At 39.5% G+C, this 27,500-nt stretch overlaps 2 protein-coding genes across 4 annotated transcripts in view; one reads left to right on the top strand and one right to left on the bottom strand.

Moving 5' to 3' along the window:
• abcc8b (ATP-binding cassette, sub-family C (CFTR/MRP), member 8b) overlaps positions 1 to 2,249 on the top strand; it is a 77,257-nt gene extending 75,008 nt beyond the window's left edge. The window contains exons 39-40 of the mRNA XM_079620048.1: positions 429 to 491; positions 1,911 to 2,249. Of these exons, the coding sequence (XP_079476174.1) occupies positions 429 to 491; positions 1,911 to 2,048 (201 nt within the window). The 3' untranslated portion in view covers positions 2,049 to 2,249. The remainder of the gene's footprint in view (positions 1 to 428; positions 492 to 1,910) is intronic.
• Positions 2,250 to 3,045: 796 nt separating this feature from the next.
• Positions 3,046 to 27,500, bottom strand: part of mob2b (MOB kinase activator 2b) — a 52,153-nt gene continuing 27,698 nt past the window's right edge. For 2 of the 3 annotated variants that reach the window (XM_079620080.1, XM_079620079.1), the window contains exons 2-5: positions 13,714 to 13,874; positions 7,654 to 7,747; positions 6,294 to 6,418; positions 3,046 to 5,383 (exon numbers count right to left, since the gene is read on the bottom strand). In XM_079620080.1, the coding sequence (XP_079476206.1) occupies positions 5,112 to 5,383; positions 6,294 to 6,418; positions 7,654 to 7,747; positions 13,714 to 13,874 (652 nt within the window). In that variant the 3' untranslated portion in view covers positions 3,046 to 5,111. Of the gene's footprint in view, positions 5,384 to 6,293; positions 6,419 to 7,653; positions 7,748 to 13,713; positions 13,875 to 24,119; positions 24,315 to 27,500 lie in introns of those variants that run through there. The other variant, XM_079620078.1, reaches the window with a different exon arrangement.

Here is a 27,500-nt window from a genome sequence, read left to right on the forward strand (position 1 = left end):
AGAGACATTTAGGCTGTTTGATTGTGTGCTGCCAGAGAGAGCGAAACTAAAATCACGCGCGCTTTACAAATAAACTTGCCGCGCCTCGCCCTGTCTAATAACAAGCACAAACTGTGTTCAGAATAATTTGACGTGCAGGTAAAAAGGTAGGCTATCTTTCCTACAGCGGTTTCTACTTTACCACAGCAAAGAACATGAACATAACAGGCCTAATTAAAAGCGAACCAAGGAACAAACGTTTATAATCCCCTTTGGAAATGTGTGAGACGTGAGTGAAGATTTGCGTAAAGAAACGAGAGACTCCATGCAGGGAGGAGTCACGGGTTTTGAATATTCAATTAGTTGATTAGTTATAGCACCCCTAGTGGCCATGCACATAACATCACTGTGTGTTCTCTGTATGTAAAGTTGATCTTTTGCTCCTCTAGGAGAGTATTCTGCAGAAAGTGGTCATGACGGCGTTCGCTGACCGCACAGTGGTGACCATCGCCGTGAGTATCTGCATCTCTTACTATCATTATTATTTATGAATCTCTATTTAACCAGGCAAGTGACTTAAAGGGATAGTTCACTTTGAAATTAAATGTTGGAATGTTTTATGTTAACCGAAGTGCATCAAGATGTCGGTGTCTTTGTCTCCGCAGTAGTTTCAATTTTGATATTTTTAGGTCAAGCCGTTCTTGTCTGTCAGTCGTATAATGCAGGTCTATAGGCACTGTCTCCAAAAGCATGCAGAGAAAAGTCCAAATTACACAATTCCCCATCGTAAGTGCACACTGATGGCCTAAGCTCGCGCGAACTCATCCGGGAGTGTTGAGTTTTCACTTATTCCCAATTTGTAAGTCTTCTATCTTGACACACGACTCGCTTCATTGTTCAGGCCAATCAAAGGCATACGTTGAGCCGTACAGCCAATCACACGCGTTTCTGCTGAGTTTAAAGATGCAACGTCCAATCGAAGGCGGTTAGATTAGTTTCCGGGGAAGAAATCCGGTGTAAACAGATCAGATGGACGTGGTTGTGTAAAAGAGATAAAAACGATATAAATACTGTTCGTTTTATCACACAAACCGCTTGTTTCGTGTCTTAGGTCATCAATGTGCACTTACGATGGGGAATTTGTTTAATTTGGACTTTTCTCTGCATGCTTTTGGAGACAGTGCCTATAGACCTGCATTATACGACTGACAGACAAGAACGGCTTGACCTAAAAATATCAAAACTACTGCGGAGACAAAGACACCGACATCTTGATGCACTTCAGGTAAGATAAAACATACCAACATTTAATTTCAAAGTGAACTATCCCTTTAAGAACAAGTTATTATTTTCAACGACAGCCTGGCAGGAGAATTACTATCTATAAACTAGAGTGCCCTCGACTAAACGCGTTTCTAAATGTCAAGCTTTCTACAGATATATCTCTCATGTCAGGGAGGCGAGTATACGCGGAGTTTCGGTTCATTTATGTGATGCGCTCGAGTTCACGGAGACCGAATCGACAGAAAGCAACATTATTTTACAAAAGCACAACATTTTGTTGTTGGGAGTTTAAAAATAAATAAAAGTAGACTCTTTACAGTTTGCATTACTCTTATATCTGTATGACCAAAAATGACAGTATTTTAAGTTAAATGCAAGTGATCGCGCATACATGTCATGCAGTAACACACTCTCCACACACACACTTACAGTGTATATACACACACGTCTAATAACAGCGCACATTTGTCTAGGTTAGCATTAGAGCTAGCAGACTTGTAAAGTTGCTACTAATATTTCAATAAAAAGTAAAAAAAATAGCCTCTTCTAGTCGACTAACGGGGCAGCCCTACTATAAACCCCAGAGTTTATAAATCTGAACCCTCACTCTGTGTGTGTGTGTGTGTGTGTGTGTGTGTGTGGTACAGCACCGCGTTCACACTATCCTGGGCTCGGACGCGGTGATCGTGATGAAGCGCGGCGGGATCGTGGAGTACGACGAGCCTGATGTGTTGCTGGAGCAGAAGGACAGCGTGTTCTCCGCGTTTGTAAGAGCCGACAAATGAAGATGCTTGATCATGGAGAATGTGGATCTTTATGGCTGTGTATGGTTTGTATTAATATCTTGTAAAATAATAAAATGCTGAATTGCACAATAATCTGCATATTGGTGATCTGTAGCGAGGCTCTATTAAAAGAACGAAACTGTCAGAAATAAAAATACTGGATGTGATTTACTTCTTTTTTCAAATAAAATGTCAATTTTTAAAATGGGTTTTCAGTCTTTAAGATGTGTACATTTCTGTTTAGAAAATATTATTATAAAGTTTTTTTTCTACTGATATATATATATATATATATATATATATATATATATATATATTGTAATCTATTTTAGCCATTTACTAATAGCACTTTTTAAATCTAATATTTGGTATTGTTTAATACATTTATATAACATTTGTATTTTATTCATAATATATATACTATATACAAAAAAACTAATTTTATATAAATTAAATTATTAATTTGGCATTTATTAATAGCAAAATAATCTAATATTTGGTATTTCCTTTATAAATTATACCAACTTTGTATTTTATTCTTTATTTATTATTTTTGCTGTATTTTTGGTTTTAAACACATTTAAAGCAGAGATTTAGTGAAAAAAGTGCCACACTTTTCCAGCAGCCTTTGTTATTTTCCCAATTGGGATTTTCTAAACGTTGTGATCCATGAACCAAACAATCCAGCTGGAGGAGAATCCCAACATTACAAACTTTGATTTAAAGCAAAAAAAGTATTTTAAAAAATCAGATCGACGTGGGATTGGGCGGAGCCCTTTTGGTTTCTGATTGGTGGAGTGGAGATTTCTCTGGAGAATTGTGGGTAATGTAGTTTTTCACCTGGAGTTTCCCTGTTAAACATTAACAAACATAATACTGAATCCCATCAAATAATAATAATAATAATAACACTGATGGCTGAAATGACCGACACACATGAAACCGCAGCACTTCTAGAGTTCACTGATGAAAAACAAGACACTAAATACCATAGTTTGTGACTTTTAAATATTTTATTAGGTTATAATTTGCAGAGCTTAAAATATTAAATCGCTTTTAACTTAAAGTATTATTAAAATACATAAAACAAAAAGCCAGAACTGAGGAGCCCTGAAAAAAAAAAAAAAATCAACTAAAAAGAAAAAAAGAAATCAAATAAATTAAATAAAAGGAAAAGGTCGGATCGTCTCACGAAGAGTTCACCGCGACACGACTCCTCCGAACAGCGGCGCGGGGAAACTAACATCCGCCACTCTCTCTCACTCGCTCACTCGGTCACTCTCACTCGGTCACTCACACTCTCTCTCTCTCTCACTCGCTCACTCGGTCACTCACACTCTCTCACTTGCTCACTCGGTCACTCACACTCTCTCACTTGCTCACTCGGTCACTCACACTCTCACTCACACTCTCTCTCTCTCTCACTCGCTCACTCGGTCACTCACACTCTCTCACTCGCTCACTCGGTCACTCACACTCTCTCACTCGCTCACTCGGTCACTCACACTCTCTCACTCGCTCACTCGGTCACTCACACTCTCTCTCTCTCTCTCTCACTCGGTCACTCACACTCTCTCTCTCTCTCTCTCACTCGGTCACTCACACTCTCTCACTCGCTCACTCGGTCACTCACACTCTCTCACTCGCTCACTCGGTCACTCACACTCTCTCACTCGCTCACTCGGTCACTCACACTCTCTCACTCGCTCACTCGGTCACTCACACTCTCTCACTCGCTCACTCGGTCACTCACACTCTCTCTCTCTCTCTCTCACTCGGTCACTCACTCTCTCTCTCTCTCTCTCTCTCTCTCTCTCGCTCGGTCACTCACTCGGTCACACGGTCACTCACTCACTCACTCACTCACTCACTCACTCACTCACTCACTCACTCACTCGCTCGGTCACACGGTCACTCACTCACTCACTCACTCACTCACTCACTCACTCACTCACTCACTCACTCACTCACTCACTCACTCACTCACTCACTCACTCTCACTCTCTCTCCATCTCTCTCTCACTCACTCACTCGGTCACTCTCTCACTCACTCACTCTCCATCTCTCTCTCTCACTCACTCACTCGGTCACTCTCTCTCACACACGCTCACTCTCTCTCCATCTCTCTCTCTCTCACTCGCTCGCTCACTCACTCACTCCACCATAATAATAATCTTTGCGATCGGCACGTAGAGACTAAGTGTACATTCTTTCCGTTCGCAAATCGTCTTTTCATCACGAGGCTAGTCATGACAGACCCGAGACTCGACAGCAGACAAGGCTGATGTCTTTGTCACTCGAGAGAGAACACACACACACACACACACACACACACACACGAGCCGGACGCTGGAGACTCCTCTACAGTGGTTAACATGCTAATATGATGCAACACAAGTCTATCCCGCTTACGGATGAGGATGAGGATGATGGGAACTGCTATACGATGAGTAAAGTGACACCGAGAGGCTAACGGGTGAGCAGGTAGCATTAACAGCTCTCTCAGATCCTGAGTGCAAAAGCCTTGAACACACACACACACACGCGTACACACACACACACACACACACACACACACACACCCCTTTTACCCTATAAAAAATGAGAAAGAAACCTTTATACCGTACGAGGACCAGGCCAACACCCTTATTAAACCAAGAGAGGGAAAGTGCTGCTCGTGTGAAGCGAAGGAAGGCGCTCGGAAACATATCAACTAAAAAGGAAACAAATAAATTAAAGGAAAAGGTCCGATCATCTCACAAAGTTCATCGCGACGAAGGAAAACCTAACACACCCGGCTCTCACGCGCTCGCCGATAAAGATGATCTCGGCGACCGGTGCGCAGAGAGGCCGCGTGTGCGCGACTCCGTTCACAAGCGGGAGGATCGGGGAGGAAAGGGAAAAGCATCTTGGTTAAAGGGTTAAACCTCTCGGTCCCTCGGCCCGGTGTGAGCGCTCCTGACTGGGTCCTAAAGACACCGGTGTTCGAGTGTGAGGCCCAGCGTCCGCGGAGCGCGGCTGAGGTCCTCCGGCCCGGCGTGGCACAGCTCCGGCTCCAGCGGCTCATCTCTCGCTCACGTGGTTCTGCGGCACCGGCGGCAGCGGCGTGCACAGCGCCTCCGTCAGGTCCTCCATGATCGACGTCTCCTTCGGGTCCATCAGGCTGAACTCCCGGATGAACACCACGAAGTGTGTGTACAGTGTGTTCAGGTGTCCGTGCAGGTCCATGGCCACCGTCTCCTTGTAGTGGGACCAGTAGATGTGCGCCAGCACGTGGAAGAGGTACCGGCAGATCTTCTTCACCAGCGAGTCGAAGGTGTTGGGGAACTCTTTACCTGAGGAACACACACACACACACACACACACACACCAGATTATTACAATATTCTAATTTTGAATTTGGGGTTTTCATAAGCTTCAAAATTATAACAAATAAAGGCTTGAAATGTCTATATGAGTCTATATAATTATTAGTTTAACCTTTTTTCTCACACACACACACACACTAAAAGTTGTGTGCCAAAGAAGTCTCTTCTGCTCAGCATTCTGCGTTTATTTGATCAAAAATACAGTCAAAATTTGTATTTGTCAAAACATCTGTATCTGTAAACATCAAATATGTGAATATATAGTAAAGTGTATTAAAATAAAAAAAAAATTAGTATAATATGATGATCTGATGCTCAAGAAACATTTATTAATATTATAAATTATGTTGAAAACATATTTTCAGATTTTTTTCATAAACGGGAAGCTCAAAAGAACATTGATTGGAAAAACGTCTGTACGGTCACTTTTGATCAATTTAATGCATCCCTGATTTACAAAAATTAAAATATTACCAAACCCAAACTTTTGAACAGTGTTGTATATTTTCACTATCATGATCAATCAGATTATATATATTTTTTTAGAAATGTTATATTACATTATATATATTAAGAATATATTTTCCCATCCAGGCCTGGAAGTCATAATTTTTTAATTATATGTGACAATTATATGGGTCATAAGACTAAAATCTTGCAGTTTAAAGACACACACGGATGGTTGCATGGATAAATGTTTAAGAAATTGATTAAAAATAATAAATTGCTGTAGTTTGTGAAATATTGTATGAGTGTTTATTAGCTATTTAATAAAAATGGACGATTTGCTTTTAAATACACAAAACGGAAATATACTCGTGTGTGTTTGCTGCAGTGTCCTACTCCAGCCAGCAGGGGGCGCTAGAGACTCGCTCACCGTATTTAGTGGGAAAGATGTCCTCGTCGGTCACCAGCTTCTGGACGGAGCTCATCACGAAGTCCACGTACTGAGGAGCTGTGCACTTCGTCTTCTTCCCTTTCTCATCGTACCAGAAATACGTCCTGAGAGAGAGAGAGAGATACATTTATATATATATATACAAACATTTAAGATATAACATAACAAAAAAAAGAAAAAGTCTCAAGACGTCAAATAGCATCCTAGAAACACAAACACTCATTAAAAATAAATAAATAAATAATAATAATCAAAAAACATACATTTGTAAAGGTTTTCCCTCTTTTTCTTTCCTTTCTTTCCGAAACTTCACTCATGCATAAATCTGGAGTCAGCCGTCAGGGTCAACTTCACAAACACACGTTTACGCCTCATTTACATCCATAAACATCCGAGTCATAAAGTCATAAAGCTAAACTCTACATTGATACGGGATTTATTAACCCCTTGAACACCGCAAACGCATCAGCTGATCCACCATCCTTCAATTATCCTTTTTGTGACATCCATATTGCCATTTTTGCTTGCCCAAATTTAATAAAACGAAAAAAAAAAAAAAGATTTTTTTTTCCTGCTGTGCCCATAAAAAAAAAGAAAGAAGAAAAAGCATAAAACTTCCCTCAGGGTCGGACACCACTAATTTTCTTAAGCCTTTAACAGTTCAAAAACAGAGAGAGCGATGTGTCTTATAAATCTAAAACCAGCAATCACATGACCGTTTTCCTCCAATCGCTGATCTTCCCCGATACATATAACCGTATGCTAATCTCGTCAGCTCACACGTCGCCGCCTCTTCCTTCACTCGTCTCTGTGGTCGCTCATTAACCAGACTGTCTGACAGCGCCTCTACCCATAATGCTTCAGTAAACCCTCGAGTTCCTTCCCTTTCTCTCTCACACGCGCACAGTCCGTGCACACACACACACACACACACACACACACACACAATTTATACGTATAATAAACAAAACAAAATCACAGCAGATACAATCATCAATTACTGAAATAGACTAGATTATTTTTTTTATTTTTTTTTTACCATTTTGAATTAAAAAAATATTTAAAAAAATTAATTGAATATATTAACATTTTGTACATTTTCAGAAATATTAGGAAATACAAAAATGACAAAAAATAAATAAATATAAAAAAATGTAACATGAAAATGTTGTATAATTTGAAAATGTATTTGAGAAATAATGAACAAAAACAACAAAATAAAAAAATAATATAAAATGTATTTCTGATTAAAGCTTTTTTTCCATCCTCACCCGGAGGTCACGACCTCATGCAGAGGTCACGCCCCCCGAGGGTCGCAGAGCAGTGTGGAGGTACTCACGTGTTGCATGCGGTCATGGCTGCGCACGTGTCTCCCGTGCAGAACTCGGAGATGGTGCTGTACTGGAGGTTGATGAGGTTGAAGAACGTCGTGGCTGCAGGATCACACACAGGTTTCAGAGGTCACAGCAATAATCAAACATCGCAATACGTCACGATCATGAACCGTGCTGACAATTCATGCAGACAAATAACTGCAAATCATGTTTTCATGCCTCTGTAAGCCTAATACGTTATTTATTTACTTGGAATCGAATATAATAATATAATAAATAGGCCCATATCATTTAGTTTAATATAATATAATATGATTAAACGAGCGCACACACACACACACACACACGACTAAAATTTAAACTGCACAATTCTCAATTTCTCACAGTTGTCTCAATATTAATTGCGATTAGATTGAATAACCTCAATCATACGATTAATAAATCATGACAGGACTACAGCAATATTTCAGCAATTAATCATTTGGCAAAGAAGATTAATACCTCTGTGTTCCTCATTAAAATACGCAAAAACAATGACTAACTTTTAAGCGACTTTACATTTTACTACTGAACATGAAAAATCTTTACATCTTTTCTATCATTTTTATATATATATTATATATATATTATTTCTGAATGTGAAATGCATGAAGCGATGGCATATGAGACTGGGAAAGGCTTAATTAAAAGGCAGTGATTTGGTTTAATAAGTTTGAAAGGGCATTAAAGGGATAGTTCACTTTGAAATTAAATGTTGGTATGTGTTAGCTTACCTGAAGTGCATCAAGATAGGGCTGTCACTTTACGTTCGAAAATCGATTGCACAATCGATCGGACCAACCAACCCAAGATTCGATAATGAAAAAGGGAATCGATTTTAAAGGCCTTTTTTTTTTTTTAACCAAAGAAGTTGTGTTAGGTGGACAGATCAATACAATACACAGAACATGTAGGATGTTGGAAAATAATGTCTTTTCTGTTAACCAAATGCTTTTTAATATTCGCTATTACTTCAATGCAAGTGAGCAAGCGCCACGTTGTTTGTTGCTTAGTGCCGTGTGTGTTCAAGTAAGCCAGAAATGCGCAGATTCTGCACAATACGCTGTATTTAATATATCATGATGACTCACAAGTTGCATATTTGCGCTAAATCCGCGCAGATTTGGCTACACGAACTTCCCCAGCAAAGTGAGTAAACATAGAAACACGCCAAATTGGCTCGTGATTTGACAGCGTTACCCACCAAAGCTCATTTTTACCCGCGTTTGGCGGATTGGCGGGTGTTCATTTCAATCCCTGAATGTTGCTTCTGTTTGTCACTGTGGAATGCATTGCCTCTTCATGTCAGACTGGCCCCCAGCCTCGCAGTTTTTAAAGCGCAACTTAAAACTCATCTTTATTCCTTAGCTTTTAATCCAGCATGATAGACGTTGAAATTGTCTGTTGAAGTTTATTTATTTACTGTTTAAATGTCAATGTACAGCACTTTGGTCAACTTGCTTGTTTTTAAATGTGCTTTATAAATAAAGTTTGTATTGTATTGAGCACGAAACTTCACGGCAATAAATCATCAGAAATATTGCTGACTTGTGCGCATCTCAAGCGCCCTCTTTACGCTCGTCCTAATGCCTGTTAGTTGTCCGTGGATTTGCCTATATTTGGTTGGAAAATGGAAACGTCTTTAGACATGGAAAACCGATTTTACAATCGATTCAATGAACACTTATGTCTCAAAAATCTAGGGCTGCAACAACGAATCGATAAAATCGATAAAAATCGATTATTAAAATAGTTGGCAACGAATTTCATTATCGATTCGTTGTGTCGCGCGACACGGAGATGTAAAAAAAAAATTGTGCGTATATTCTGTGCTATTGTTAAGCCCCACAAAAGGGACAAAAACATTATAAAGCATCATAAAGTTGTCGTGCACTATATTATAAGTGTTCTGAAGCCATTATATAGTATAATGTGAGATAGAAATTAAGATTTAAGTCATTAAATTCAAGATCACGTACACGTTTCCCTCCGCTGCGGCTGTCAGTCATTCTCCATTCAGCATCACACAGCGTCGCGTTCGGTTACGACGGTCAACACGATGAACAACTCTCTCCAAGATGATTCAATGTTACTATAATTATACTTGATCTGTAGATAAAGGTCTATGGTTTTGCATTAAATAACTTTCTTGCTGGACTTTATTGCTGTACCTTAACTGCTTTCTACCGGGTGTCTCTCACAACACTGGAGTCAGAGCATTATAATTGTTCTTCACGCGCACAGTAACTGACATTTAAAACTGTTAATAGAAAATGCTCAATAAACTATTGCATAGATAGATAGATAGATAGATATTGTATAATACACAACGCATCAATATGTCTTTCCTTTGTGATTTGAACTTTTCAACGCGGACTCGACGCGCTGCGCGCTGTGACTCGTGTTGCTTCAAGGGCATCATTCTGCGCTCGGGATGCGCATAAGCGCTGTGTGCCGCACTGTATTGGGGCCTTTCATATCATAATACAGCGACGCAATGAACGATTATTAATAGCTTTTCTAGTTCTGTACTATCCATCATGTTGCTGCCTCATTAAACCGATGTGCTATACATTTAAAACATGTCTCCATTTTATTGTAGGCTATAAAAGAATTAATCTTTTTGATTTTTGTTATCTTGTTTTTCATGAATGTATTTTACAACAATACAAAGAGCAATGTGTAACGTTTTACCAAATTTAGTGTTACACTTATTCTAATATTTGTTCCTCACTAAAAGTTTTTTCATGTTCAGATTTAATACAATTATTGTGCACTTGTGATTTTTCTAGACTAAATTGTATGCTTAATTATCCACTATTCTAGTTTATAATAGCATTTATGGTCTTTTTTTTTTTTTTTTTTTTGTAATGAAGTTGTCTGTATTAAGTAGAATGTGTTTAAGACACAAAATAGTGATTATCAGTTCAACACACATTTATAGAAATTCTACTTGATTTAAAAAAAAAACTGCCCTGGTATCGGATTAGTATCGGTATCGGTCGATACTCAGAATTTTTGGTATCGGATCGGTTCTGAAAAAATGGTATCGGTGCATCCCTATCAAGGAGCGACCTGTTTGTGCACTTTCTGAAGATTTTTTTTGCACTGTGAATTTGCACTGTCAGTTCTGTTTTTGAATAAAGGGTTGGGAATGAATGCTTTTTTTAATTGTATTTTTATCCGATTAATCGAAAAAATAATCGACAGATTAATCGATTATTAAAATAATCGTTAGTTGCAGCCCTACAAAAATCTAACAGGATTTTTTCACAAAAGTGACAGCCCTAATCCAAGATGTCGGTGTCTTTGTCTCCGCAGTAGTTTTGATATTTTTAGGTCAAGCCGTTCTTGTCTGTCAGTCATATAATGCAGGTCTATAGGCACTGTCTCCAAAAGCATGCAGAGAAAAGTCCACATTACACAATTCCCCATCGTAAGTGCACACTGATGGCCTAAGACACGAAACAAGCGGTTTGTGTGATAAAACGAACAGTATTTATATAGTTTTTATCTCTTTTATACAACCACGTCCATCTTTCTTCCCCGGAAACTAATCTAACCGCCTTCGATTGGACGTTGCATTTTTAAACTCTGTGATTGGCTGTACGGCTCAACGTATGCCTTTGATTGGCCTGAACAATGAAGCGAGTCGTGTGTCAAGATAGAAGGCTTACAAATTGGGAATAAGTGAAAACTCAACACTCCCGGATGAGTTCGCGAGCTTAGGCCATCAATGTGCACTTACGATGGGGAATTGTGTAATGTGGACTTTTCTCTGCATGCTTTTGGAGACAGTGCCTATAGACCTGCATTATATGACTGACAGACAAGAACGGCTTGACCTAAAAATATCAAAACTACTGCGGAGACAAAGACACCGACATCTTGATGCACTTCAGGTAAGATAAAACATACCAACATTTAATTTCAAAGTGAACTATCCCTTTAAGGTTTCCTAAATGCAGCCGTCTCTGGAGTCTCGAGATAACATCGGGGAAACGCACACAATGGAGAGACTCGTGGAATGTTATTATTCTGCGCTGGTTTTATCAGAGTTATGCAACACACAGATGAAATCATGCATTCCCTCTGATGAACAGAAGAGATGTTTTCAAAACCCAGAGAAACGAGACACAACAACGGCAGACGGTCGGCCAGGGTTGGGGTCAAGGGTCGCGGCCTTTCCCACATTAAAAACAACATTATTATTTTTTTAGCTAAACTGGGGAGCATTTTCTCCTCCGCATTTCTAGCCATCGTCCAAAAGAAGAGATCCTGTAAACACGAGAGATTCGACTTTAGATTTACAGAGCTGATCTTGATCAATATTTACATTTATTCATTTAGCAGACGCTTTTATCCAAAGAGACTTCCACATGAGAACAATAGAAGCAATTAAACTAGCAGTAGGACAGCAGTATGCAAGTGCTACGACCCTTCACAGTACAATCTAACAATTCAAAACCATCATGATGAACAGTGCACATCTGAAGAGTCTCGGCTGAAGGAAATACTGCATTATCGGCTTTTATATATTGGCCAAATTATCTTATCGGGCCGATACCGACAACATTAAAAATCAACATATATCGGCCGGTATCGATATGGTGGCCGATATATCGTGCATCCCTAAAGGATATATTTTTAAAAAACCTATATTTTGCAGATAATATAATATTAATAATGAAATAAATGGCAACTTAAGTGCACTTAAAAGGAGTAGACTTTCATGACTATGTAACAATTAAATTTTTTTTTAAAGGGCACTTAATATTATTACTCTCAGTAAATATAATGAAACGGCATTCAGGACATTATTATTATTATTATTATTTTTTTTTATGTTTATTTGACAGGGACAAATGCATAAAACATTCCTTTATAAAAAATACAAAGTAGATGCCATGCATACAGGTTTATAGCCATGACTAATTCGCAACCCCTGTCCCTGGTTAGGCTTGTAAAATTAAAACAGAAGTTACAGAGTATTGAATTAAAATGTGTAACTATTAAAACACATACAATAAATGCATCCCATACATAAAATAAGATATGGGCTTGATCTTGCACTGAAGACAAGAGCAGTGAGAGGCACACACCAATGCTGCGGTGTACATTTACTTTGGTCTTAAAGGGTTAGTTCACACAGAAATGTAAATTATGTCAGTAATTACTCCTCAGAACAGAGGCTCGCTATTGGCCGACGCTGGTCATGTGTGTGATAATACATTAATTATTTGCTTTTATATATCGGCCAAATTATCTTGTCGGGCTGATAACGATAACATTAAAAACGGAGTCAGAACGGAGACTCACTATTGGCCGACGCTGTCGGATTATTTATTCGAACCCGAGTATACAGACGAAGAACTAGCCTCACACTCTTCAGTCAACAATACCTTTGCCGGATACAACGGGAGTTCCCACGGGACTTCAGCGCGAGACTACAGCTAGCCGTCTCTAAAACACTATTGAGGTGAATTTAAACAATGGCTAAGTTGCTAAACGCATCTTGTTGTCATGTAAGGACCCTGTTCATGTTGGACAGACATTTTAATTGCATGTTGTGTCTGTTAAGAGGCACACACACTCTTTATGAATATGCCCCATAACTGCCGTTAGCTGAGTGAGCTCTGGGCATTAGCGGTAGCGGCTCCGTGTTGCAAACACCAATCCGGTTAGTTTTTCTTTCTATAGACAGAACTCACAAAGATATAACGATCCAGATTAACTTAAAAATTGCCCGGATTTCTCCTTTAAGGTTGAGCCGCTGTAGTCACTTGGACTATTTTAAACATTGTCTTTACTAACGTTCTGGGCCGGCAAGTTTCAAATCCAACAGAAGCCTCTGGAGGAGTGAGACAGCGCTTTAATCAACAATATCTTCATTTGTGTCCCGAAGATGAAGGAAAGTCTGACGGGGAACAACATGAGGGAGAGTCATTACTGACAGAGTTTACATGTTTGGGTGAACTAACCCTTTAATTGCATGTATGTACGGTCATGTGGCGCGAGGCACTCACTGTTGCTGGCGAGCCATTCGTTGAGGTCGATCTCCCTCGGCAGGACCACCAGCTCCTTCAGCTCGAAGTCCACGACTCGGACCTTGGTGTACTCGGCGTCCAGGTAATGCTTCTTCTCCTCGGTGGGCGGCTTCTTCCCATTGGGCTTCCCTTTACCCTTCCTGTACGGGACCAAACCAGGCAAAGAGGTCAGAACAACATTGAATATATATGGCAAATATTCAATACGGACTTAGTGGAGCTTTATATGGAGATATGGTGTGTTGTTTCAGAGGTGGGCTTGTAAATAGGGGTGCAGTGGATCGCAGAACATCCGTATGGACTCACGGCTCGGCACGTGGTTAGTGAACAGTTGAGAAGAACCCGGATGTTTGTCAGTTTTTCCGGTCGGTGTATTCGGTCTTAAAGTGACGGCAGCCTAATATTCCTGCTGTTGTATATTCGTACCACAGCAATGAAATACAATGTGCCTTAGCACTTTCTCAGCACCAGTCAATACATAAAGTAGAATAAAACATTTTTTATAACATCCGCTCAAAGCTTAACCCTCCTTCCTCTTGCACTATCGGTCAATAGCCTTACAACCTGTGGATAGAAACGATCCCTAAACCGTGATGTACGCATTGGGATGCTCTGCAAACGTCTCCCTGATGGGAGTTGGGAGAAGAGACTATGTGCCGGATGACTAACATCCTGTATAATACCCAGTACTGCGTTTCCAGTAAAAATGTCCTAGAGTGATTCCAGTGGAACCCCAATAATATTTGATGCAGTTTTTACTACCTTTGTCAGAAGATTCAATTCACTTAAAGTAGCCCTGCCAAACCATACTATAATGTTGCCTGTCAATATACTCTCAATTGTACAGCGATAAAATGTTTTTAAAATGTTTAGTGACATACCATATTTCTTAAGACACCTCAAGAAGTAAAGCCTCTGGTGTGCCTTCTTAATGGCACAGGTGACCTGGAGAGACCATGAAAGGGAGTCTGAAATATGAATGCCTAAAAACGTAAGTATTAACCATTTCAACTGCAGAGTTAATAATGTAGACCGGTAAATGTGTGGTTTTATTTCTTCTAAAATCTTTAATGACCTCCTTGGTTTTCTCCACATTCAGGGACAGATTATTTCTTCGGCACCACATGATCAACAAGCTTTAACAAAGATGAACCTATATTTACTTTATACAGTGAACAATAGTGTTATTTTACATTTAGACTTAATTATTAATTTCTGTACCTGAATACTACTGTTAGACTTTGTTAACTTATTTACTTAGTATTAATCTCTGCTTGTACTCTGTGTATTTGTTCTAATTTTATTACAGACTGTTCACTTGTTTTAAACTAGTTTTTGATGTGGTATTGAAGAACTTAAAGAACTAGCTTTAAGTAATAAATGAAAAGCAAAGTTACCCCCCCCCCCTCCTCCCCATATATATATATTTTTTTTTATCTGATCCTTCGCTCAAACACCGTAAATTGTGTGATTCGTTGCACCACCACAAGGAAGAGTTTCTGGCTCATGCAAGCACACACGGACGGCTCATGCGGAAGAACGCCTCGCCCGAGTCGGAGCACATCTGCAGGATTGCACATTAACCTTGCCCTGTAATTAACACACCAGACCACAGACATGCAGGCCTTTCCTTACACAACTATTCTTAGCCCAGGCGATTATATTACCATCAGACCCTCCGCCCCTTTCCCAGTCATACACACACACACACACGTGACGTCATGCACACACACCCTCTCAGTGGAAACAGTGGAAACTGCTGCTTTAATGTTTAGGAGAGCAGAGCTTTACGATCCAGCAATGACATCACAGAACGCAGAACACAATCTCACAGAACCAACAATAACATCAACACGCGTTTACTGTGTCCAGATCAATAACATCAACACGCGTTTACTGTGTCCAGATCAATAACATCAACACACGTTTACTGTGTCCAGATCAATAACATCAACACACGTTTACTGTGTCCAGATCAATAACATCAACATGTTAAAATTGTCACTTTTAGAGGGTGAGCAAAAACGCACCGTTTTGTGTCTGTCCCTTTAAATGCAAATGAGCTGCTGCTCCCGGCACAGGGGGCGGAGCTTCAAGAGCTCTTTACCACACACACACACACAAAACTTTGAACGTTGTAACTTTGCAGATGTTTATGATCAAACAGCAACATTACACACTAAATACAGTTAGAAAAGTAAAATCATAATCAACCACCCCTTTAAGTTCATTCAAATAATAACAATTTATTAAACTATTATTTACCATTTTTATTTGTGTAATACTGTACAAATACTTTTACTGTCAAACAAAAGGTGTGTTTTAATTCAATATTAGGCCATGAGACAATATGTGGAGTGATTGCTGATGCGTTTTAAAAAATATATTACCGGCATTTAAGAAATGCAGGTCATTTCTGTACATTAAAGAACAGTTATACATACCATTAAAACTTTAAAACTATTTTCCCATTAAAGATCTAGATCACCCACACAATTAAAACGGTCATCATTTGTCACCAAGCTTGTATGAGTTTCTTGTCACAAAAGATGATATTTTGAAGAATGTTTGTAACCAGACAGTTACCTTGACTTGAACAAATACTACGGAAATAATTTCCCCATCAACTGTTTGGTTACCAGCATATCTTCATATCTTCTTAAAGAAATTCATACAGTTTTGGAACAACTTGAGGACGAGTACATGATGCCAATCCTTATTTTTGGCTGAACGATCCATTAAACCGGAAATTCTCTTTAACCGAGTCATCATCCACATCAATATTAGTTAAGCTCTAATGAGGAGATTTCTAAAATCAAAGATCATGTGATGCCAAATAGTCAGAAAGAGGTCTTGTATCTTAGTGGCTTTTTCCAAACGCACGGGCGTCCAATAACAGCGGGAACACTATAAAGCGGAGTGTGTGTCGGTCTGAACACACACGGCCTGGTCTTCAGACAGCTGATGCCGTGTTGGTGGAGTCCGGGGCCCGGGGCCAGTTTACGCCCCACACACACACAGACCGGCCTTGTTGACTCCTGCTCAACACACACACAGGACTCATACACACACGCTGACCACTAACTACCACACACACACACACACAAACCTTACAAAACTCTTTGCCAAGTTGCCTTTTGCTGTAGAAGTCCAAGTCTGTAATGACTTTCCTTACATGAAGCCATTTTATATTCGCACACTACATACTGTCCTCGGCAATCAGTCCATCATCGCCCTGACCAGGATATGCAAATTAATAAAAGATCTATAATTTATAGATCAATTCAATGTGCAGCATCCATGAACTCCCCTCATCGCTGTTCTTCGAGTGTGTTCTTCCTTCTTCAGTCGATTAAGGGGCTGTGTAACACTAGAGGTCGACCGATAGTGGATTTCACCGATACCGATATTTAGGTTTGATCGTACGCGCCGATAACCGATTAATCAACCGATATTCTTAAAATCCAGCAACGGACACAACCCGGAGAAACTATCGGTGTGGATTTTTGCCGATAACGATAGTTCCACCAATCAACTATCGGTACCGATATATCGGCAAAACCGATTAATCGGTCGTCCTCTAGTTTACACGTCACCGTTTTTAACTAAAAAAAAAGTTAAACTTATGCGTTTTGGCCGTTTATTTACATGTTGGGTGTGTAAATGTAAATGAAACCCCGCCCTCCCCATGGAGTCTAACGGGACGCGATGGAAACTAAATCAAATTACACTTCGAATACATGTTTTCCCCCCCAAAAAAACCTGTAATTTTTGTTAGTTTTTATCATGCTGATGTAAGATTAAGTGTAAATTTTTTTTAAACAAGTTTGGTCTTAGTTATTTAATGCTATAAAAACGGGAATGTTACATCAGCTTTGACAGCTTCTCTAAACGAAGTAGTCAGAGGACTTATGTATTATGTGTTCAGTCTATAGCGTTTCATCCATCGCCATCTAGTGGCCTGGCAGCAGAATACAGCGTTTTTAGCCGTTTTCGCGTGAATGGGGATGTGTTTGACAGTGTTGTCTGTATGCGGAAAACTCATAGGAAAAACGTCTCCGTGTAAAGCACAATTAGACAAACGGTTCATGATTCCTGGAAAGCCGCGGCACTAAAGCTAGGAAGTGTCTCTGGAAACTGCTTTCAGGGGAAAGTCAGTGTGTGAGAGTTTAATGGTGCGATGCATCTCGAGTCAGAGTTTGTGGACACAGGGATAAAACTCCCGTTCAGAGAGGAGTGTTGGCAAACTCATCAACATCAAATCCTCAATCTCCCAAATTTATGTCAGCCGAGCACCTTAGAAGTCAAATAGGTTACAATTTGTATGATAAAATGTCGTTTCAACAACACATTTGCACATTCACGGTTCTCTGATGTTGGTTAGTGCTCAAATTACATGCAGATAAACAGATACAAATAAATGTACGGTAATATATATATTTTTTTCAGTAATATATAGAGCTGCACAAATTCTAATAAAAAATTAATGATCAGTCTAATTAATGTAACATTTTATTTCATTAATTATTAGTAGGGCTGTAAACGGTTAATCGCGATTAATTGAATCGAAAATAAAAGTTTGTTTACATAATGTGTGTGTATTGTGTATAATTATTTTGTATATATAAATACACACACATGCATGCATATATTTAAGAAAAATGTGTTATTTATATATAAAATAGTTCCATTTATATATAATATAAATCATTTAAAAATGCAGTATATAAATGCAAATATTTCTCAAATATATACATGCATGTGTGTGTATTTATATATACAAAATAATTATACACAATACACATCTGTATACACAAACTTTTATTTTGGATTCGATTAATCGCGATTAATCGTTTGCAACCCTAATTATTAGCTTTTCAACTCACAAACCCCCCTACAGTTTCCTCACAAATTCCCATTTGGAAACCCTGCATTATTCCACACTAGTTGCAAAGTTTTCAACTTGGTTCCGAGTGCAGTGCGCTTGCAGAGACTCCGCCCACACATGCTTCTGATTGGCTGTGATCTTTTGATTGATTTAGATGCGAGTGCAGTGCGCTTGCAGAGACTCCGCCCACACATGCTTCTGATTGGCTGTGATCTTTTGATAGATTTAGTTGCGAGTGCAGTGCACTTGCAGAGACTCCGCCCACACACGTTTCTGATTGGCTGTGATCTTTTGATAGATTTGGTTGCGAGTGCAGTGCGCTTGCAGAGACTCCGCCCACACACGCTTCTGATTGGCTGTGATCTTTTGATTGATTTGGTTTGCGAATGCAGTGCGTTTGCAGAGACTCCGCCCACACACGCTTCTGATTGGCTGTGATCTTTTGATTGATTTGGTTGCGACTCTTGCGAGTGCAGTGCATTTGCACAGAGACTCTGCCCACACACACTTCTGATTGGCTGTGATCTTTTGATTTGGTTTGCGATTGCAGTGCGCTTGCAGAGACTCCGGCCACACATGCTTCTGATTGGCTGTGACCTTTTGATTTGGTTTGCGATTGCAGTGCGCTTGCAGAGACTCCGGCCACACACACTTCTGATTGGCTGTGATCTTTTGATTTGGTTTGCGATTGCAGTGCGCTTGCAGAGACTCCGCCCACACACACTTCTGATTGGCTGTGATCTTTTGATTTGGTTTGCGATTGCAGTGCGCTTGCAGAGACTCCGGCCACACATGCTTCTGATTGGCTGTGACCTTTTGATAGATTTGGTTGCGATTGCAGTGCGCTTGCAGAGACTCCGCCCACACATGCTTCTGATTGGCTGTGACCTTTTGATAGATTTGGTTGCGATTGCAGTGCGCTTGCAGAGACTCCACCCACACACGCATCTTGATTGACTGTCGTTTTTTATTGTGTCACGTCTCGTAGTTGCGTCGCATCAGGATTGGACAGACAAACTGCTTGTTGCTGGAATTTTATGGCATCTCGTCCAGTTAGGACAAGGTATTACATCTGCTTTTTGAATGATAAATCGCCTTTGGAGATCTGCTCAGCGGCAGACAGATGTGTGTGTGCACTCAATGCTCACTGAACAATGGTGCTTAACTGGCTACAACACACTACTTTACTCAATGCTGTAATTCTCCATGACACATGCCAGATTGAGAAGTGCAGAGATGGCCTGAGCATACAGCACCACTTCAGAACAACACATGAAGAGATGCAGAAACAAAGGACCATTCAAACTTCAACAACTGCAGGTCTAAAGGCCCACGAGAGAGAGCCTCCGCAACAGGACACTTCTCCAGTCCTCGCTGAGCTACGGCTCGCGGTAATAGACCAGCGCTTCACGGCACAGCTGCTTCCCAATGTGAAGCTTCATTCTCGAGCCACAGACTCACAGCACAACAAATGTTTCCTGTTACACATCTATATTCCTCTATACAACCAACACTCCACAGCTGCTAATGAATTTCACAATTAGGCGAATCACGGCACACTGAGTTAAAAAGTATTTCAAAGTTTGAATTATTTTATTTTTTTACAGTGTGGACTTTCTTTAGTGTGTAACATCGCTGTTTGAGGATTAAAAAGTTCCAGTTATCCTCTATATCAGTGTCAGTGTTTCTGAACTCCTGAAACGCCTCCATTGTAGTCTTGAGTTTCTCCCGGGAACGAACACGTCACAATATTCCTCATTATAATAATTAATATGCAGAATAAAGGGGCGGGGCCTGGTTGAGTTAGTTAGTAGTTTGTTAAACTGGCGGTTATGGTAAGGGGCGGGACATTTCCCCAACACACTCGAAACGCTCGACCAATCACCACACACTGCTCCAGCCGACCAATCAGAGCACAGTGTGCTTTTCAGAAGGAGGGGCTTCATAGAGACAGGAAGTGAACAGAGCGTTACTGACAGACTGGGAAGAGAGGAGCCGCAACACTGGAGAATATGAGGAGAATAATCAACATTCAAGCAGGAAAACTTGTTCTAGTCGAGCCTGAAAACAAAGACTGTGTAACAGGCCTATTTAAACTATTTTTAAACACTCCATTAAAAAGTATGACCATACATTATCCGCTTCAAATGTTCATACAAAACAGCAATCACAGTAATATACAGGTTTTATTACACTACTGTACAGATCAAAGGTTGTCTGCATTCTTTGGAGATTATAAGGGGGTTTTCAGCTCTGCTCTCACAGACACAGATAACCATCTTGACTTGTTCTATTCCTCAGACAAGAAGCGCTGAACATCTGGTGGCTTTTAACTCGCAACTACCCAAAAAAAAAAAAAAAAAAGATATATTTAGATGCAAAACACTAATGTGATCACCCATCCGAGGGCTGATCGTCTCACAGGTACTAAACACATATGCAGACTTTAGTTATGATTAATGAAGCAGTTATTGCTGATTACCCATCAGTCCACTGACCCCAAACAGTGAGTTCTTCTGATTAGGAACGGGTCTGATTACAAACCGGCTGCGTTTGACTCCATTTATGGTGAATATAAGAGGGAGGAGGACTTGTTTTCCTCAGAAAACTTACTGTAGTCATGCATGGTTTTCAGGAAAGGCAAATGACGCAATAGACATGATTAATAGCTGTATCTAACTTCCTTCCCGGGATCGTAATCTACTCAACTCGACTGCAGACTCCCATAAGGAAAGATATGTAGATTGCAGGAGATCTTCTGATGGTGTTTGTGGGAACGAGACACGCTCCGTTGATATGAATGATCACGTGAGTCGCCCTCAGACTGTGAAATGTGAAAAGTTTGTGTTATAAACGGGATTAGGAACGTTTGACTGTGTCGAATCGAGCCTATTTTTATTCTCAGGGCACGTTGTCTGGCAAACGCTCAGAAGCTGCATGCCTAGTCCATTATGGGCGAGACGCGCTGGAAAACATTCCACTCGCTTGCTGACGTATTTCTGTACTTTCGGAGTCAAGATGGAGATAAGATACTTTCCTTACTTTATTAATGCAGTAAAATGCATAAAAATGCATAAAATGAGTACACTGTAAAAAAAATTGCTGCGATTATTTATCACAACTTAAAATCCAACACTGTTTCAACTTTAAAAAGTATGTGTTCAAGCTTGACTTAAAATATTAAGTTTAGTTTAGTTAAGTTGGATATTTAAGTTATCTCAACAAACTTTAATCGCAGCCACATTTTTTACAGTGTATAAAAAAAAAGTAACTCAAAAAGTATTAAATCTATACTTATAGGACAGCCATGGCACATCTTGATGCATTTTCAAAAAAAAAAAGATTTGTTTGAGTTATTAAATACACCAAGATGCAATGTCTCAAGAAGAATGTTAACCATTTAAACTATCAGAAACATGACAATCCTACGCAAGAACTGACCTTCAGGTTCAGAAAAATGTCAAGCATGTCAGTAATAAAGAGGTGGAATAAAAAAATTATATGAAATTATAATAGGCAAATTAATGGGCAGCGAAGAAGCGTAGGTTAGTTTGCTCACTGTCATTAGGGTTTCTGCTCAGAAAACCTGATATTTGGGTTAATCCTTCTGCTCTATTGGACGACTTAAAAGGCGAAGTCACTTAACATTAGGGAGTCTCCACATATTTCTGCAGACGCTGATCCCACCTAAAACACATTAGCAAATCTGCAAGATTAAGTTCAGCCACGGTCAATATGTACCAAGCCAACGACTCCAGACTGGCTGACTTGACCAGCCACCAGTCTCCATTCTCCAGGCCTGAACAGTGCCATTTAAAAGACTATTATAGAAACATCAAATTAGTTCTTTCTCTGAAAAGCCACAGTCTGTGGGAATGCAGTCAGCAGGAACGCCAAGTTTTCATGAGACTAAAATTAGATGGATGTCAGCTTGAGATTTATGGAAAAAAAAAAAACTGTAGATTATTGCATTAAAATCACTTTTCCACAAATCCTTTATTTATACAGATAATAATAATATATAATGCTGTTGAAATGATGAGTCTGTAAAGCACTTTGGTCAACTCGTGTTGTTTTTAAATGTGCTTTAGAAATAAAGTATTGATTGATTGATATAACTTCATAAACACTCTATAGTTAGAATTGGTTGCAAGTTATTAAAACTGCTGTTCGGTGCAATGCAAACATCACACATATGCAATCATAACCGCACAAACTTCAAGAGCTGGAGAGGAATTATTAGTATTTATCAAGTATGTGATAATCCCGGGAATTATCAGGCATCTAATAGGAAGGCAATTTCTCACTAGCAAGAACATCCTCTGGTTCTTCGAGAAATGAGCGTGTAAAGAGAAAGCAAGAGCATTATAGACGAAAGCACACACTGTACACGTTCCCGGTTCGGTAAAGGATTCGCTGACAGACAGGAATACCTCTCTCGCTCTCTCTCTCTTCTAGTTTCTCACCTGAAGTCTCTGAACAACACAACGCTACCGGCCGACCCAGACTGCACACAATTACTTATTCACTGAAACACACCTGAATATTCATAAACAAGTCTGAGCCTCCACTGTAACCAGTGAGAGAAAAAGCCATTTGGAGAAAAAGCACCAACTAAATACCGTAGTAAACCAAGAGTATTATGTGTGTGTTGAAACTACTACACTAGACAGCATAACAAACATATACTTTTGGACCATATAATGTGTAAAGTGCATGAGACTACATTTATACAACAAACTTTTGTATTGCAAATAACTGTAATGCTATTTCTTTTTCTTTTTTTAAGGGTTGCCAGAAAATGATTTGACTATTATCTATTCTCAATGAAATTTTAGCCATATATTCACACATTGTTGATGACAAATTCAATGAAAAGACGGATTTTCAGTGGCATCTTATATATTATTTGTATGCCATTATTTTTAACAAACCCAGATCTCACAGCATACTGCCCTTTTGATTAAAATTAAAAACAATTAAAATTAAAATAAAATAAACTGTTTTTGTAAGCATCATTTTGCTGTTACAGTATATTTTGTGTTGGATAAAACCATGCAATATACATACAAATGTTTATATTCATATTAGCTTTACACATTCAACAACACAGGCAGTGAGTAAGCTACAGGTGTGACAGGGATTGAGAGATATATATATATATATATAAAGCGCCTATATGGTGCCTAAAAATACCGGTGCACCTTTTGGTCCACTGACACAGAAATAACTGCGCTGGCCTGGTCGTAATTCAGTCTAATAATAACTGATCTATAAGAGCCTCACGTGGAAAGATACTATATCATTACTGCTTAAAGAAGCCTGGCAAACACGCACATTAAAGTTGCACTGCTAACAGTTTTAATGCAAGTGGAAAGTTCCATTCCGTCAACAGAGACGCGCGCGCATTCCTCCGGGGCGCGCGCGCGCATATCACGCACTGTGAAGAAGTGGAGTGACAAATTTAAATCAGTGAACGAGCACGGGAGAGAGTTACCTCAGCACTTTGCCCACCGCCTGAAGGACCATTTTACAGCTTAATCCGTTTTTAGGAGAGGCCGTTTTCAGGCTGTCTCCGGTTATGCTGTGATCTCCGACCATGTCGCCAGAAGCCCGGTTTGACGGACTCGAGCATAGGCTGGGATAAAGTCAGTCCGGACTGAGTTCGCAGGAGTATTGCATGCAAAACAGAGGCTCTGAGTCTCTTCTCCTTCAGCTGAACTTCTGGCCAATCACAGAACGGATGGGCGGGGCCAAGGCGCAATAGGTGGAATGTAAAACAATAATAACTCATCCATAACTCCCAACACACAGTGGATATAGAACATATATGTGCTTGGATCTCGGGTACAGAAAGACTGAATCTTTACTAAAAACAGAGAAAATCACTCACACTGGGGAACACACATATGATTCCAATAGTTATATTGAAATAATATAATGCAGATATAGTATATATATTGGGTACATCAACATTTGAGTGTCTTATTTACAACTTTTTTCTCACTGGAAACTCTTCATTTATCAACCATTTATATGATAATTTATAAATAGCATTTTTCAGACATTATGCATTTTGCCTGGCATTTGTATATATAAATACTGTATACATTGTGTCAGTAACATGATGCTTAAAAAATAAAAATAAAAGTTTTCAATTTCAAGTTATGGACATAGAAAGTTTTAAAAATTAAAGTGCATTAACTGGTCACATTTATAAATCATAAATCAGTTAATTTTGTTTAAATAATTCAATGAATATATATATATATATATATATATATATATATATATATATATATATATATATATATATATACACACACACATACATTATAAGTGTGTGTGTGTGTGTGTGTGTGTGTGTGTGTGTGTGTGTGTGTGTAATATATATACACACATACGCAATCATATACATTGTGTCTGTGTCTGTGTCTGTGTATGTATTAAATAAAATAACTCAATTAAAAAAAATAAAACTTAAAAATATTAAAAAGACAAACACATGACAAAAACTATTGCTAAAACTTTAAATGCAATTAAAATGTAAAGAGAAAATATAAAACTAAATCTAAATATTAACAAAAACTTTAATCGTATATCAATGACACTTAAAGACTGATACGAGGTCATAAAAAAAAAAAGAGAACGAGCGAAATGTAGTTTAAAACACTTGTGTATTGCACAGTCGCAGAACAATAGCCGCTCGATATGTAAATGAAGCGTTTCCTCAGCGCCGCATGTTTCGTTCTGATTCTGCTAATGAGCAACAACTCGTGTCGCGACACTGTAATTTACATCAGACTGGAATTTTTCTGCCGAGTTTGAGCGCATGTTCAGACTCGACTCTGGGAAGCAGAGGGCCGGTCTGGCCCCGGGACTAGCATTTCAGTATTTGAGTCATCTAACAGCGTGCCAAGACTGACGAACACATGCTAGATGGAGACTCCGCGGCTCCACGCACGGCCCGCTTTAGCCTTTCTGCCAATATATCATATAAAAATAAGCATGCACGCGCTATAGCATATGAATAGACGTCGTCATGCATGCACGGCAGCTTATTTTAATCTGAAACTTATTAATGAAGTCATTAAAGTGTTCATTGCATTACCTGTTAATATCCTGGCTGGCTCTAATCTAAACACTAGCGTCAGCCTGCAATTATTACTGCATAACCTTTAAAAGGTCAGCCTGAAATAAACGCTGGAAAAAGCGCTTCTAAGCGGAGGCATGGACGTCAGGTTGTGTGTAGGGAGTGTGTGTGAGCGGACAGGAGACGGCGTGACGTGCAGCGAGAGCCTCACAGACGGGGTTTGTGCAGCAGGGACACGAACAGAAGACTCCTTCATTGCCTCTACAGGTGAGAGAGAATGAAAGGCCAGCTCACGAAAGCAGTGACGCAAGCGTGCAGACGCCGAGTGTTTTCTTAGTAAGTTTAGTGCTTGAGGAATGTAAGATAGGCACCTGCTTTTCACCTCACAGGACCAAAATATCTTGGATATATACGTTTAGTTACAAAGGGTCTTTACTTCTAAAAGGTGCGGTCGCAATTTTGGTGAAGTCTGCAGAGAACTGTGCAGCGATGTATGAAGTCATGTGGGAAAACCAAGCAGATTTCTGCGAATTTGAGAGACCAACTTTCTAGCGAAACTCTGGATTCCTTTAAAAAAAAAAAATTGAGCCACGAAATCTAGTCGAGCAAATAGTAAACGCAATCGCACTTGAATGCGGTTGACTTGTGAAATCTCTCCAAGGCATTAGAAATAACACCACAATAGATAAACACGACAAATTATTCACCAGCACGTCATTCCAACCCCATTTTAAGATGAATTTTCCATAGTTTAAGGTGATTTTTACCTCAAAACACAAGAAAATAAAAAAAAAGTATCATGAACGAACTAATTCTTCTGAACCAATATTCTCTCAATCTTAAATTCCCCCTCAATAATTGTATCACTTAAAACTCATCTTTGATCACCAAGTGACATATTTAAGCGTTTTTTCCTTGAAAAAAATAATTATTCATGCCTTAAAATATCTTGAATGTAACTCGACACCCTTGTCTCCTTTAGAATACGCGGCTCTATGAATATGCAAATGAGCCCCGCCTCCACTCCCTCAGCTCAGAGATCCACTGGTTGACGATCACACGTTGATCTGATTGGTTACACAGTTCTATGAATATGCAAATGAGCCCCGCCTCCACTCACTCACTCAGAGATCCACTGGTGGACGATCACACGTTGATCTGATTGGTTACAAGGTAGTGTGTGACGTCAGAAACACCAGCGATTTCAAACCGTGTTTTTGAGACTGTCTTTGGTTCACTGCAGTTTTAAGCAGAAAATACTCAGCAATGCTGTCCACTGATGAACTTACACATGGTTTGTCTTAAAGCAGATTAAAAACACCACATAGACAACATTAAAAGCCATCATATTGATACTCTTATGCTGCTCTTTCGGAGCTTGACAGTTATAATCAGCATCCATTTGTGTATGGAAAAAATGTGTGTTTCAAAGGGAAAAATAAAATATGGAACTTGAAGGTTTTGGGTAAACGACGCCCTAAAGATGCAAGAGGGATTATGAAAACACACCTATGAAATTAAGTTAACTGATCCCAGAACTTGTCTGAATGAAGCGAGCGCTGATCTGCAGCCGGAGAAGAAGAGTACCTGTGGAAGAGGGTCCAGAGAAGAAGAGTACCTGTGGAAGAGGGTCCGGAGAAGAAGAGTACCTGTGGAAGAGGGTCCAGAGAAGAAGTGTACCTGTGGAAGAAGGTCCAGAGAAGAAGAGTACCTGTGGAAGAGGGTCCAGAGAAGAAGAGTACCTGTGGAAGAAGGTCCAGAGAAGAAGTGTACCTGTGGAAGAAG

The sequence above is a fragment of the Phoxinus phoxinus genome (assembly GCF_949152265.1).
Source record: "Phoxinus phoxinus genome assembly, chromosome: 8".
Taxonomy (NCBI): domain Eukaryota; kingdom Metazoa; phylum Chordata; class Actinopteri; order Cypriniformes; family Leuciscidae; genus Phoxinus; species Phoxinus phoxinus.